This window comes from Tursiops truncatus, chromosome 19, assembly GCF_011762595.2.
Source record: "Tursiops truncatus isolate mTurTru1 chromosome 19, mTurTru1.mat.Y, whole genome shotgun sequence".
In the NCBI taxonomy this organism is placed as follows: Eukaryota; Metazoa; Chordata; class Mammalia; order Artiodactyla; family Delphinidae; genus Tursiops; species Tursiops truncatus.
In genome coordinates, this window is record NC_047052.1 from 49675036 (window position 1) to 49690388 (window position 15353).

The following is a 15353-nucleotide window of genomic DNA, read 5'->3' on the forward strand; positions in this document are numbered from 1 at the left end:
ATCTATTCTGCTGTATACTCACAGGGGAACACAGGGACATTCACTGCAGCCATTTCCCACAGGCAGAAACGGGAAGCAACCTAAAAGTTCAGCAAAAGGGTTCAAACTAAATGAGCTACGGTACAGACACCGGTGGAATGGAGTTTTCAAAAATAATAAGACCTGTCTCTGCTGATATGAAAGGAACACAGGAGAGCCTAACTGGGTGCTATCCACAACTTCCTCTCAAACGCCAAGAAGGACCACCAAATGCGGGAACAGACACATCTTTTCTTTTGTTTGTCTCAAAGATGAGGAAGCAGGGTGGTGAGTGCTGTAGGGTACACTGGTCTGTTACGAGTGCCGGATGATCCTGGGGAGGCCACTGGGTTTCCTTGGAACAGGCTTCTCATCTGTCCTGGGCGTCAGAGAGGTATAATACATGGGCTTGAAAGCCCACAGACCACCCCTGCCACCCACAGGCTGTGACCCTAGATAAATCACTGACCTTCTCAATGCCTCCATTTCCTCTTCTGATTATTAAAAAAAAAAGGGGGTGGTGGTGGAGGAGGAATAATATCACTTACCCTCCCAGAATGTTGCAAGGATTAAATGATACCATGTATCTGAAGTGCCTAATACAGTGCCTGGCACATAATATGTGCTCAACAAACAGCAGCTGCTATCATGATTGCTAAGTGAGGGCAATGCCATTGGCTCTGCCTCCATAACGGGATACTGAGAAGATCTAATAAGATGTACCCTGGGGAAGAGTTCTGTAAGTAGAGATGGGACACCATGGGACACCAAAGCAAGGGGTACTTACATAAGGATTTCTCTCCCACCCCAACCCCAAGCCTCTGCCACCACACAGCTAAGATCCCTATTGGGGTGGGAGAATTGCGGGATGCTCTCTTTATTCATCCTAAAGACAAAATTCTAAGCCGGTATTTACTTGGGTCCCCACCTCAACTAGATAGGAAATAGCAAATCGGAAGGGGAAAGACGAGCTGCTAGAAGCAGGTACTGACTTCTGCTAACAACGCCCCAGCCCAGGGACCCTTCAAATCCTCACAACTCTTGATACCCAGGCTCATGACACTCTGCCAATCGACCCACACTTCTCAAGGTCACAAAACCCAGTCCAGCCTCAGCCTCTTCCAATCATCATCCGAGGGCACATCCCTCCCCCAAGCTACTCGACAAACCATAGGGTCCTTTCCCAGAAACTTCCACAAACACCTCCCCCCAGGATCCTTCTGAGATGCTTCCTCTGGCTGCCTTCCTGCTCTACAAAATGCGCCCCCTGCCATCCCTCAGGTCCCCCGGATTCCTCCTCACATTCTCCATCCCGCCTCCCATCTCCACAGCTGGACATGTTTGACCCTCCCCCACTCCAGTTCGGGGTTCTCCATCCGACTTCCTACACACTTCCCATCTCAGGGCGGGGGTCCCCACTCCTCCACACCCCCAAAGAGTTTCGGCTCTCAGGCTCTTCCAACACAGGTTCTTGGGGCACGTCCTGGCCCCGTCCGTGCTTCCGACCCAGGGACCCCCTCCCGTGCCCTCCGAAGCCACGCCTGCCAGGGTTCCCCAAAGTTTCCTCCTCAGAGGGGAGGGCACACATCTTCATCGGGGACCCCCCCCCGACACCTTGCTCTCATCCCCCGAGTCCTCAACACAGCCGTCTTTCAGTCCCTCCTGTCCAAACGCTCCGAAACACACCCGTCCCGAGCTCCCTGACTTCCTCTTCCGACTCACCCGGGTTACCCGCCCCGACCCGCTCTCGCCCCCAACGGATCCCAAGTTCCCCCGACTCCCCCTCTCTCCCACCCGGGGCCCAGCGGGCTCCACCTCCAACGCGCACCTGGTCGGGGACGGAGTGGGAGTCCCTCGGCACCCTTAGAGCTTTTTGCTCACTCGCATACAAGACTCCTCCATCCTCTCTCATCACCCTTTGCTGAGTTCTCTTGGGGTCCCCTCGGGGCCCCGAGGCCACTCTCTCAGGAACCCTTCTGCCGGTCCGTTCACTCCCACTCCCACTTACAGCCGGTTCTGCTCCCCTGCGCCCCTTCTCTCGGCGGCCGCGGTCGGGCCCTCCCGGCCCTGGGCCCCCCTCCCGCCTCCACCTGCCCGGGCGCCCTTAGGATCCCCCTCGGACGGCCCCTCACTCCGTCTCGGGGCCGGTCGCGGTCCCCTACCCGCCCCCCCGGCCGTCCCGGCGGCCATTGCTCCAAGATGGCGGCGGCGGCGGCGGCGGGTGAGGCCGGGCCGGGCCGGGCCGGGCGGGGGGTCGGGGGTCCCGGGGCGGTACTCACCTGCAACTCGGCGCGCTCGGCCTCCCAGCGGGCCTTCTCCGCTTCGAAGCGCGCCCACTCGTGCTGGATAAAGTGTAGGATCCCGGGCAGGCTCAGGGGCTCCGGTCCCGCCGTGGGGCCGGGGCTCCCTCCACCGCCGCCTCCCTTAGCAGCCGGGCCGGGACCGGGGGCGGGGGCAGAAACCGGGGCCGCCCCCGTCGGGCCGGGGCCCGCGCCGGAGCCGAGCGGGCGGCAGGAGGAGGCGGCGGCGGCGGCGACCGCGGCGGCCGCTCGCTCCTCCATCATGGAGGCCCCGGGGCCGGCCCGCGCGCCCGCTGTGCCTCGCGCGCCTGCGCGGCCGCGCCAACAGTCTCGCGCGCGCGCTTGGTGGGGGCCGGGGGGGCCGGTGACGGGAACGAAGTCGGACGCGCGCCTCGCCCACCCGGGTCGACCCCGAAGGCGCGCGCGTGGGGGGGAAGGGGCGGGGCGGGGCGGGGCGCGCGCCCGAAGGAGGGCAAATGCGACCCAGGCCCGGCGCGAGGGTTGCCTTTGGGAAGCGCGGGACTTAAGGAGGGGCCGCTTTCTGCCCCCCTCCTCATGCTTCACCCCAAAGAAAGATTCTAGTCCTCTCCATACCCAAACACCATTCTCCTCGACAATCACTGTCACTCTTTCAGAGACAGAGCGACCACCAACGGTGGTTTCAGCAATGGCCCCATCCTGATTCCTGGCCCAGGTGGGTTGTCATGGTAACTCTTCCCAGTCGGGAACACCCTTAGCCTCCCCTCCCCTCCACCTTTGTGGTTATGGAGCTCCAAACCTGTCCTGGCCCTGCACCAGGAAGAGGTTGCTAAGGTAACCCAAGTCACTGGTGGTCCTTATACCCCTACCCTGATTGGTTACTATGGCAACCTCACCTAGCACTCAGGTAGAAAGGACCCCAGCCCCAAGGACACTGCTGAGGGAAACATCTCTCCCAATCCCTCCGCCCAGCCACCCAGTTGGCATTACCATGGTAACCATCCATCTCCCCCTTTCCCATCAGTGGGAGGTCTGTGGACCAAACCAACCAGGTGTTTTTATTTAGAGGAGATGCTCTGCTGAGGAGTAGTCGCTATGGTTACAAGGCCCGGACCATCCCCAGGGAGGTAAGAAAAAAGCAAAGCCAAGTCCTGGTTACTATGGTAATGGGGGCAGTCCCCCTTCCAGTGACCCTAGGAACCAGGCCCACCAAGGTACAGGACATTTTAGGATTGTCTCTCAGGATGGAGTGTGTCTAGGAAAGGGGTTGTCATGGTAACACCTTCTGTCACTTCTAGCCTTACCTTTCTGGACACATTTATGAAAGAAGGGATGGTTATAGGTTGCTATGACATCCTTCCCTTCACTCCTTCTCTTCACAGATGCTTCAGGTGGTCCCTGAGCTTATGAGATTTCAAGAGAAACGATTCCTTGACCTTCTCGTTGCCACTTTTTTAGGTAAAATGAAATTGTGCTCTATTGTGTGAAATTGGCTGATTTGGGGTTTTCTGGTTTCTCCTTCCCTCAGCAGTGCAGCTGAGCTGGGCTGGAACTGCCCGCCTGGAGCTCCCTCAGCCTGCAACCTAGGAGGTAAGAAGCCCCTCAGTGTCACCTGCACTCACGTGGGAACTGCCCTTGTCCCCAAAGGTTTTTCCACACATCACTCATTTTCTCGATCCATCACATTCCCATTCTACAGATGCAGCAACTGAGGCTCAGGCCAGGTGAAGTCTAGCCGGAAGTGAATGTGCATCCACTTACCTTGTTTTGTGGGCAATGGAGAGACAAAGTCTCAGCTTAACTGTCCTCTCCTCCCCTGACCACCTTTTCTCTCTCACACTCCCTGGTGGTTTCCTGCTCTATCTGTAAGTTGTTTGCAGGGATTTTGTCTGTCTTCCTACCTCTGGAGGGCCTGCCCAACCACTGCCTGGTTCACCCCGTGTCCCCAGAACACAGAGGGCACTCAATAAATATATGTTTGTTGAGTTAGTGAGTTGAATTAATTAATTAATGTTCATATTCAGCTTTGAAAGCACCTGTCAAGTGAGGGCAAGGGAAAGGGGTTATCTCACTGAAGATGGGTTGAAAGTTGGACTGTCTTTGTGGACCCAAAAGAGACAGCAGAGTTTATTGGCTAAAATCACAACACTGGAGCCAGCTTCCCGGTCAAATCCCAGGTCCACCACTTCCCAGCTGTGTGACCTTGGGCAAGTGACTGCACCTGTCTGTGCCTCAGTTTCCTCATCTTTAAATGTGATCATAATGTGAAGATTAAACAAGTTAAGATCGGTAAAAAGCTTAGAACAGGAACTGGCACATCAAGAGCAGCTAGAATTGTTGATATTATTATGATCCTTCAAAACCATCGTTTCATCCACTTTGCCCCAGTGAAGGAGTTTTGAGTCCTTACAGCTGGGGAAGCCAAGACTGACCTTGTCAGGGTACTAGGTGATTCCTCTCTCTCTCTCCTCTGGTTCCCTCACCTCCTCAGCTGGCTGTCATACCTGCTGGTCTCTGAGAAACTGGCTTCTGTCCTCTGTCCTTTTGGGCACCTCCTGGCCCAGAGCCAGCCAGATAGCGCGTGCTGAGAACCAGGTTCCGGGGGCGGAGACCTGGGTTCCGCTCCCTTGGCCTTCCTCTCTCTGCGCCGCAGGTTCCCCGTCTGAATAACAGGAGTCAGTCATTCATTCCGCACACATTTATTGAGCACCTGCTGTGTGCCAGGTGCCGAGCCATGTTCTGGGTGTACAGCAGGGAACAAAACAGACAAAACAAGAGACAAGATAAGTAAAATCTACGTGAGAACTACTAGGGGAGGCAAGTAGCCCAGGGATGGGACATAGGAAGTATGTGGGTGATAGGGAGAGGCATTTTTAAGTAGGGTGGCCAAAGGAAGGGATCAATGGATAGGTGATATTTGAGCAAAGACCTGAAAGCCAGGGGAAAAGGCATGCAGCTGCTACCTGGGGGAGAGCATCCAGGCAGAGGGGACAGCCAGTGCCACAGCTGGGGTCTCCTGCGTGTATTTGGAGAATGGTGTTTGGTGGCCCACGTGGCTGCAGCTGAGCGGACAAGTGGGAGAGGGTGGGGGGATCACGTGGAGCCTTGTGGGTCCCAGCGAAGACTTTGGCTTTTCCTTTGAGTGAGTCTCGAGCCACAGAAGCCTTGAGCAGACGCAGGACAGAATCTAACTGAAGATTGAACAGGATCCTTCTGGGCTCTGAGTGGGGCACAGACCATAGGAGACAAGGCCGAAGCAGGAGGAAGGTCTCTTCAGAATTGTTAGAAGACTCTGAAACCATCTAAAGGTCTCTTCTCTGTTTCTGTGTACCTGAGCGCTAAAATTCTAAGATTTTTAAGACCCCGAAGATTCTGTGGTCTCCATGGCTCCTCCCCCCCCCACAGGAATGTGAATTGCCTAAGCTCAGTGGTATTGTCTTTCTCTGTGTGTTGTGTGTCCACGGCTGTTTCCCCAGGGCCTAGGACAGTGCGTGGTATGTTGTAGGAGTTCCACAACCTGGAATGATGGAAGGAAGGAGGGATTGATCGCAGGTCCAGAAGGCAGTTCCAAGGTTCTGAAGAATAACAAGTCACTCCGAAAGTGCAACTCAGACTCTTAAGTGCCATCTGAGTTGGGTCAGAGAAGGGCAAGCAGGCCTGGGATGGGTGAAGAGGGATGAGAGGGCATTTCTGGAGGGAGAGAGAGAGAGAGAGGAGACAGGGAGACCAGGGCAGGGCCCCAGGTGCATGGCCACAGTGCAGAATTTGGCCCTGGGGACCTGAGTGGGCTTTACAGACACACAAAACCCCTGCCCCCAGTCATCATCTTTTCACCAAGTGTATTTTCAGTGCCCAGTCGTGTGGGAGGAACACAGTGGTGATTGAGACAGTCCTGGCTCTACCCTCCTGGGGCTCACAGTCTAGTGGGGCAGACAGAGCCATCCCCAGACAGTGCCAAACCAGAACAGGTAGCCCAGGGGTTCCGGGAGCCCAGAGGGGACTTCTGACTCAGACTGTGGTTCAGGGAGGGCTTCCTGGAGGAGGGGCCATCTGAGCTAAAGCCTGAGCGTAAGTGAGTTCTCCAGGAGAAAAGAGGCACGGGGAGAAGGGGTGATCGAGAGGAGACTCTTCTAGGCAGGAGGAACAGGATACACAAAGGTTTAGAAATAAGATCTGTTTGAAGAAAAGTGCAAGATGGCTTAGGCACAGAGTTCGAGGATGCATGGCAGGAGATGGGGCTGGAATGGTGGCAGGCAAGGGCCAGGCCATACGAGGCCTGGTGGGACTTTGTAAGAAACTTAGACTTTCTCCCCAGGGCACTAGGGAGCCATGGCAGATTCTGAGCGAGAGAGGGAGAGGTCAGATTTGTGCTTTATGCAGACCCCTCTGGCTGCCACGAGGAGGGGACTTAGGAGACTGTGGGAGGCTGGGTGGGGATCTGGGTGAACCAGGGTTGAAGGGAGAGCTGTGGGAATGGGGAGGAGGGGGGTCAGAAGTATTTAGGAGGTAGGAAGATTAGCGGGGTCTCTGACGTCCCCCTCTCCGGGAGGGGCAGAACCTATGAAGATCCTTCATGGGGAAACTTTAGTATCTGCTCAGAAGAGAGAGTTAGTTATTCCTTCTGTGCTGGAGACCAGCCACATCTTCAAGTTGTGATGGGGACATGGAGACAGCGCCACCTGGGGGTTGCTTAGGAATGTGGCCCATGAATAGAGGTGGAGGTGCCCTATGGAGGGAGCACAGCCTCTTTGGATGCAGCCCACTGTACTTCAAAAAAAAAAAAAAAAAGATTTTTTTACTTGTGATAAAATACACATAACAAAATTTGTCATCTTAACAGTTTTCAAGTGTATAGTTCAGTAGTGTTAAGTATATTCATATTATTGTGCAAACAGTCTCCAGAACTTTTTCATCTTGCAAAACTGGAACTCTATACCCATTAAACAACAACTCCCCGTTTCTGCCTCCTCACAGCCCCTGGCAACCACCATCTACTTCCTGTTTGTCTGAGTTTGACCCATTCCATTAAAAAAAAATTAATTAGTGGCCAACATTACAAACTGGAATAATTCTATGATTTAAGAAAACATTTCTAGCTTTCCTTGCAAAACCAAAAACATCTGGCTGACCATCAGGAAAGAGATGGCCAGATGGCAGAGGATTTGAGGAAGTGAGAAGGAGGCAGCAGGGGAGGGGCTTGGTGGCCAAGGTTCTGACCCCGAGGCCGGGGTGGGGGGGGGTGCGGGGAAGGGAAGAAGAGATCAGGGGTGAGAGCAGGGAATGAATGGGGTCTGGGCATTTATAACTGAACCCGAATCTGAATGAGAAGTTGACAATGAATAAAAGGGTGAGACTGAACAAGGAAGAAGGGAAGGTGATTCATTGGTTAAAAACTTCCTGAGCATCTAATGTGTACCTGGCTCTGTGCTGAGTAGCCTTGGGGACCCAACAGTGACCAAGACAGGCTCAGGACCTGCCCTCGCACAGACTGGGCCCTACTCACTAATGAATTCGAGTGGTAGGCTAGAGTCGGGGAACCCAGGGGTCTGAAGGAGCCCAGAGGGGTTTGCATGACCCAGCCTGGCATCAGGGAGGGCTTCCTGGAGGAGGAAATGTCGGAAGTGAAACCAAATAAGGAAAAGGCTGGGACAGGAAGACAAGGCTGAGGATGGGTGGGGGGGTTTCTGACAACCAGCTCCAGTCTCCCCTTTCATCCCCGCTCCCCAGGATACCCGGGAAGCCCAGCTAAGGGCCTGACTTCAGCCCCATGCGGCTCACCCGCTGCCAGGCTGCTCTGGCAGCCGCCATCACCCTCAACCTCTTGGTCCTGTTCTATGTCTCGTGGCTGCAGCACCAGCCCAGGTACTCCCCGGCCAGGGGCTCCCGCCGTGGATCTGCCTCCGGCCCCCGGGTCACCATCTTGGTGCGGGAGTTCGAGGCCTTTGACAACGCGGTGCCAGAGCTGGTGGACTCCTTCCTGCAGCAGGACCCAGCCCAGCCGGTGGTGGTGGCAGCCGATACGCTCCCCTACCCGCCTCTCGCCCTGCCCCGTATCCCCAGCGTTCGCCTGGCGCTGCTCCAGCCCGCCCTGGACCGGCCCGCTGCAGCCTCGCGCCCTGAGACCTACGTGGCCACCGAGTACGTGGCCCTGGTGCCTGACGGGGCGAGGGCCGAGGCACCGGGCCAGCTGAAGCGCATGGCTGAGGTGCTGCGAGCGGGAGGCGCACGCCTGGTGGCCGCTCCCGTTGCTTCGGCCAACCCTGCCCGGTGCCTGGCCCTGAACGTCAGCCTGCGGGAGTGGACGGCGCGCTACGGCCCGGCACCCTCCGCACCCCGCTGCGACGCCCTGGACGGGGACGCCGTGGTTCTCCTGCGCGCCCGCGACCTCTTCAACCTCTCGGCGCCCCTGGCCCGGCCCGTGGGCACCGGCCTCTTCCTGCAGACCGCCCTCCGCGGCTGGACGGTGCAGCTGCTGGACCTGCCCTTCGCCAGGGCGCGCCAGCCCCCTCTGACCACGGCCCACGCGCGCTGGAAGGCGGAGCGCGAGGGGCGGGCGCGGCGGGCGGCGCTGCTGCGGGCGCTGGGCATCCGCCTGGTGAGCTGGGAGGGCGGGCGGCTCGAGTGGTTCGGATGCAACAAGGAGACCCCGCGCTGCTTCGGGACAGTGGTGGGCGACACGCCGGCCTACCTGTACGAGGAGCGCTGGACACCCCCGTGCTGCCTGCGTGCGCTGCGCGAGACGGCCCGCTACGTGGTGGGCGTGCTGGAGGCGGCCGGCGTGCGCTACTGGCTGGAGGGTGGCTCGCTGCTGGGGGCGGCCCGCCACGGGGACATTATCCCGTGGGACTACGACGTGGACCTGGGCATCTACCTGGAGGACGTGGGCAACTGCGAGCAGCTGCGGGGTGCCGAGGCGGGCTCGGTGGTGGATGAGCGCGGCTTCGTGTGGGAGAAGGCTGTGGAGGGCGACTTCTTCCGCGTGCAGTACAGCGAGAGCAACCACCTGCACGTGGACCTGTGGCCCTTCTACCCTCGAAACGGGGTCATGACGAAGGACACGTGGCTGGACCACCGGCAGGATGTCGAGTTCCCCGAACACTTCCTGCAGCCTCTCGTGCCCCTGCCCTTTGCCGGCTTCGTGGCGCAGGCACCTAACAACTACCGCCGCTTCCTGGAACTCAAGTTCGGCCCCGGGGTCATCGAGAACCCCGAATACCCCAACCCAGCACTCCTGAGTTTGGCGGGAAGCAGCTGAAGCTCCAGCGCCTGATCTTGGAGTCAGGAGCACATTCAGGCACAGGGCATTCATTGTCCTTTGTCTTGGTGCTGCTGGCGTTTGGTGGGCAAGCCAGGGATGCCAAGCCACCTTGCTGGGCCCGGCACAGCCCGGGACCTCAAAGGCGTGCCCTGCCCCAAATTTCCAGAACCGGGGCTCCAGGGCTGGGGCAGAGTTTTGGAAAGAGAGGGAGAAAGAGTGTAGGTTCTGGGGCCAGACTGCTGCGTCCCAATTTCTCTGCGCCTCGGTTTCCTCCAGGATTCAGTGTGTGCCTTCAGGGTCTAGCACACAAAGAGCCCCAGGACACTTGGCCGTTGGAGTTGCTTCCGCCACTAGAGGGCGCCCTTGTCCTACCTTGGGGGCCAAGGCGAATGTAAGCCCGGGACCTCTGTTCCACGGCTTTCACGTCTCTTGAGCCTTTGGTCTTCCCTCTAGCCTCCTGTGCCTGGCAGGACAGGATGACTAAATCCCCTTCTTTCTGAAAACGACCTCCTTCCCTCCCGGGAGAGCGCTGTGAGGTGCATGCTGCTCGTAACCCCATCTTGCAGAGAAGCAAACAGGCTCTGAGGTGTGGCTGTGGTTAAGAACCGGGTTCTGGATCCCGGCCCCCTCCATTTCACTGTTACCTCATTATTTTAGCTCTCTGCACCTGTTAGCCACTCGCAAGGTGGGGTAAACAATAATCATAGCTCACATTTACTGAGCACTTAGTGTGTGTCAGGCATCGTTCTCAGTATTTCACACGGAGTAACGGGCTTATCCCTCACCTTGCCCCTCTGAGGTGAGAGCTGCTGTTATTTTGATTTCACAGATGAGGAAACAGGCCAGAATGGTAAAGCCACTTGTCCGAAGTCAGACAGCTTGGGAAGTGTCAGTGAGGGGCCTTGAACCCAGGCTGTCCGGCTGTAGCCTGCATTGCCGTTGCCTGCTATGCCCCTCTCTGGTGATAGTACCCAAGGGGGGCTTTGGGAAGCCACACGGCTTAGCAGGTAAAGCGACAGCAGCCTTCCTCTTGTGATCGTGCACCTAAGAGGAAATACCGTTTGGGCATGTACCTCCAATAGGTAGATTTATTTATAACTTATATCCAGGTACTACTAGCATTCTGTATATTAGTAGTAAGGCTTAAATTATTCCATTTTAAAATTAAAAATAAATAGAGAGGGTTTTGATTACCAGCCTCATCCCAGTGACTTGTCCCGCACACCCCTTGGGTGTATGCACCTGGCTTTGAGACCACAGGCTCTGAAGTGGGAGAGGCCTGGGTTCAAATCCAAGTGCTTCAAATCCAAATCCCACTGTGAACTTGGGCCACCCGTGACTCTGACTCTCTTCACCTTGGCTTTGCACCTGGGAAACAGGGCTAATGGTGACCCTCGCCCCACAGGGGTGCTGTGAGGCACTTGGGTGGTAAAGGGGTCGGGAGTCAGGGCTGGGTGTGGCTCCTGGCTTGGCTACTTACTTTCTTTGTGACCTTAGGCAAGTCACTGCTCCACTGAATGGGTGGCGGGGATTGGTGATATTGCAGAAGCGTGAAGCCCTCGGAGGAGGGGGCTTCGCACACCAGCAAGAGAAGATAAATGCCGATTTGGCCCAGACCGCTGAGGCTCAGACATACGAAGCCTGACTTACAACGCAGCCTCTGTTTTTAACCACTGAACCTGCCAACGGCTCGCAGTCTGTTGGGTTCCCAGGGAGCATTCTGGAAACATATGGGGATGATTTGGGTTATTGCTGTGATCGGACCGTGCTCTTGGCTGTTGGAAGGCACGGCCCAGGGATGGAGATGTCTTATAATATATGCAGGGCACCTCCACACAATGAAGCAGGGTCCCTTGTCACATACTATTTTAAAATGTCCCATTGGGCATTCATGAAAGGCGGTGATGTTCAAAATATTTTGCAACTGGCATGGTAATATAAATACATAAATCAATATCTGCATCACGTCTTAAAATATTTTTTAATTCTCAAAATAATCAATATTAGCTATCTCTATATACATATTTCTTTAAGGTGTTGCCAAGAACGTAAGTTGAAGCTCAAATCACTCATAAATTATTGTAATGGTTTCGTTTCCTTTAGAACTTGTTGGTGTGATTTCTTGATTGGCACAGCTGTATATACGTATATACATAAAATAACATGTCATATATGTACATATGTATATTTCAAATAACCTTGTCTTAGCTGTGGTTTGATAAGGGAACCGCATCAAATGCTTTTAGCAACTTCCCATTAAATTGAGAATCCTTAGGACTTGAGATCTCAATAGATAAAGCATTTCTCTGAGCAGCAACTGCAGTGTTTTGGTGTTTTTCTCCTCTCTTTGCTGTTCCTGAACTAACAGCAATTACGTCTGAAACTTTTCTAGCCCTTAAAATATTGTCTAATAGTTTTGTCTATTCAATATGTTTATTACCAACTAAGTAATGGGATGACAGAAAACCCATCACAACAACTAACTTGAACTAATTTATCGCAATATGTATTATTGAATTTTATTCTCTCTCACTCACTCTTCTACTATTCACCAGCCAGAAGTATTTCAATACTTTAACAACCAGCCCATCCATACTAGTGCAAACTAACGAAATTTTAGCCTTACTTGGAAAAACCTGCTTAAGAACGATCTGAGCCTAGAACCTAACTCTCCTTAGGCAAACACAAAGTCTTTTTAGATGGTTTTCATAGGTTCTGACTTTTCCAGGAAGTGCAACTACCACGTAAGATGAGGGAAGCTTGTGTTTTGTTTGAAACCTGGCCAAGGATTGTCAACAATATCAGAAAACCATGTTCCACCTGGTTCTTGGTAATTCAACACCTAAACCGCATGTTTACAGCCGCGTTAGGAGCTGCCTGTGTTTCCGGTGTAAATGTTTGTCTCCCTCCTCGGTTTCTAGGCAGGTGGCCCCGCACATTTGCATATTGAAATGCATATTTTAAATTCCTATCCTTTTATTTCTCCTTTTTCTTACAGTTGGGGCAATGGGATCATTTTGTGTGTGTGTGTGAAGTATCTGCTTTTATTTTATTTTTATTTATTTTTTATTGAAATATAGTGGATTTACAATGTTGTGTTAATTACTGCTGTACAGCAAAGTGATTCAGTTATATATATATATATATATATATATATATATATATACATTCTTTTCTTTTATATTCTTTTCCATTACGGTTTATCATAGGATATTGAATCTAGTTCTCTGTGCTGTACAGTAGGACCTTGTTGTTTATTGGAATCATTTTTAATATCACGTGCCCGTGGGTTATATCATCTGTGAACTTAAACACAGAAGCATTAAATTGTGGGTTATGAATCCATTGGTAAATGGTCACGGCCAAGAGTCCCCTACTATTACCCTCCTGGCTCTCCCTGGGGACCCCCTGGGTCTCCTCCTGACCCAGCAGCCCAGGGGTTAACACTAGGCACAGTGGGAGGAAAGGGGGTCCCAGGGACTGTGGGATGAGCCAACGCATTTACCAAGTAACAAATCTTCCGGGTATCGCCCCTGGACATTACAAAATATTTGCTCTGAACAGTGAATGGCACTCAAAGACATGTTTACAAATGCGCCTTTATGCACGTTAACTCAAACTGGAAACTACTCAACGTCCGTGAACACATGAGACAAACTGTACCTCCAGACAATGGAATACTCAGTGATTAAGACGGGTTGGGGGGGCCACGGGGGGGAGGAATGAACTACTGATACGTGTAAAAATATGACTAACCCTCAAAAGCATTATGCTGAGTCAAAGAAGCCAATGCAAAAAGTCATATACCATATGATTCCACCAATGTGAAATTCTAGAAGCGTCCAAACGAATCCTTAGGGACCAAAAGCAGATCAGCTGTGGCCCGGGCCTGGGAGGGGACGGAGGGAAAGACAACAAAGGAGCACGAGGAAGTTTGGGGGCAGGTAGGAATGCTGTGTGTTTTGATTGTAGTGGTGGATGTCCAAGCGTGTATGTATCTGTCAAAACCCATCCCGTTGTGTGCTTTGAGGGATGCAATTTATTGTGTGTAAATTATACCTCAATAAGGTTGACCCCCAAAAAGCAGATGGCGGAGAGGGGCCAAATGGCCTAGAAACACTGATCTGTCACTAGAAGACAGAGCTGAGTCATGACACTGCCTGCCCGCCAGACCGTCACTCTGAGCTTGAACCCGGGCCCAAGCCCAATCCAAGGCCAGCCCGAGCCCTTGCTCCCACGCCAGGCTCCTTGGGAAAAAGCAAGAGGGGTGTCCCAATAATAGGAGTGGGTGGGGCAGGGGAGAAAGGGTGGGAGGAGATGGAGGCTAGGCTCCAGAGAGTGGCTCTCCAGGGCTTTTTCTTCTGCTCTTATGTAACCTTCATCAGCGGCCTTTGGGTGAGGCGTAACAGAGCCATTGTCACCAGATGGTGACACCTGGCAGTGCTTGCCCAAAGTCACATAGCTGGTAGGTAGCAGAAGCGGGGTCTGCACCAGGGCAACAGCCTCTTGTAGCGAGGAGGCTCTGTAGCTGGAGCCCAATTCATTCCTTCTGCAAATATTGAGTACCTACTATGTGCCAGGACCTCTGCTGTGCTCTGGACATGCAGCCGCGAGCAGGACAAAGGTGGCTTCCTCCTGGAGTGCACGTCCTAGTGGGGACAGGGTCTGGGAGTCACCTGAGACCCTATCAATACCGAGGAGGCATGACATGGCTCCAGTCTTTCTATATGACCTAGATCAGCATTTTAGGCAAACTAATGGCACGTGCTCAGCACTTTAAAAAAATGGAATAGAGTGCTTGCTTTGACAGCACATACACTAACATTGGAATGATACAGAGATTAGCTTGGCCCCTGCACGAGATGACACGCAAATTCGCGAAGCGTTCCATATCTTTCTAAAATATGACACAAATGAACCTATCTACGAAGCACACTCACAAACATAGAGAACAGACTTGTGGTTACCAAGGGGGCAGGGGGTGTGGGAGAGATGGGTGGGAGTTTGGGATTAGCAGATGCAAACTGGTATATACAGAATGGATAAACAAGGTCCTACTGTATAGCATGGGGAACTATGTTCAATATCCTGTGATAAACCATAATAGAAAAGAATATGAAAAAAAGTATATATATGTGTGTGTGTGTGTGTGTGTGTGTGTGTGTAACTGAATCACTCTGCTGTATATCAGAAATTAACACAACATCGTAAATCAACTATACTTCAATTTTTAAAAATGGAATAGAAAAAATTTGGTAAGTGGGAATTCCCTGGTGGTCCAGTGGTTGGGACTCTGCGCTTTCACTGCCATGGCCCGGGTTCAATCCCTGGTGGAGGAACTAAGATCCTGCAAGCCGCACAGTGTGGCCAAAATAAAAGAAAAGTTTTTAATTAAAAAAATGTTTAAGGAAATTTAAAAATGGGTAAGTACCGTTTGGTGGAACATGGCCCAGTTTTATGTACATATATTTTCTACATAGATTGTACATGCAAAATATTACATGTGTAGGTGTGTATCTCTTTAAATAGGCATCCCTCATCATCTAAATTTCATCCATTCTCCCAAAAGCATGAAATAGAAAATTGGGCAGTAAACAGCTATTTCAAGTGAGGAAAATAATGCACTCCTAGCTCCATCCAAAAACCCCAACTGATTTCCCCAAATATCATTTAACACTCTTATTAAACACTTCTGTAACAACCCACTAAGGTTTCTGGCATAATAGAAATCATTGAAAACAATTACTTAATTTATTCAACACTTAGTGAACTCATCAGTGGCTATGTTTGTGTGCAAT

At 52.9% G+C, this 15353-nt stretch overlaps 2 protein-coding genes and 1 non-coding gene across 12 annotated transcripts in view; 2 read left to right on the plus strand and 1 right to left on the minus strand.

Annotated features, from left to right (window-relative positions):
• Positions 1–2582, minus strand: part of STRN4 (striatin 4) — a 28582-nt gene extending 26000 nt beyond the window's left edge. For all 4 annotated transcript variants that reach the window (XR_012328038.1, XR_004523369.2, XR_004523367.2 and 1 more), the window contains exon 1: positions 2298–2582. Coding sequence is in view for 1 of the 4 variants with exons in the window: in XM_033845157.2 (XP_033701048.1) it covers positions 2298–2582 (285 nt within the window). In the remaining 3 variants the exon portion in view is untranslated. The remainder of the gene's footprint in view (positions 1–2297) is intronic.
• Positions 2583–2751: 169 nt separating this feature from the next.
• Positions 2752–11872, plus strand: FKRP (fukutin related protein). Of its 7 annotated transcripts, none has more exons than XM_033845161.2 (4): positions 2752–3012; positions 3364–3424; positions 3680–3887; positions 8025–11872. In XM_033845161.2, exon 4 carries the CDS (start codon positions 8065–8067, stop codon positions 9550–9552), a length of 1488 nt encoding a protein of 495 aa, XP_033701052.1. In that variant the 5' UTR covers positions 2752–3012; positions 3364–3424; positions 3680–3887; positions 8025–8064; the 3' UTR covers positions 9553–11872. The 7 variants fall into 7 exon arrangements, 6 of the variants coding, with proteins under 6 accessions (XP_033701052.1, XP_033701054.1, XP_033701051.1 ...); XM_033845163.2 differs by having other exon boundaries at positions 3826–3887; XM_033845160.2 differs by having other exon boundaries at positions 2752–3424.
• Positions 11873–14349: 2477 nt separating this feature from the next.
• On the plus strand, positions 14350–14452 carry LOC117309333 (U6 spliceosomal RNA). Its single transcript, XR_004523620.1, has one exon. It is a non-coding gene; the product is annotated as a U6 spliceosomal RNA (small nuclear RNA).
• The last annotated feature ends 901 nt before the right edge of the window (positions 14453–15353 follow it).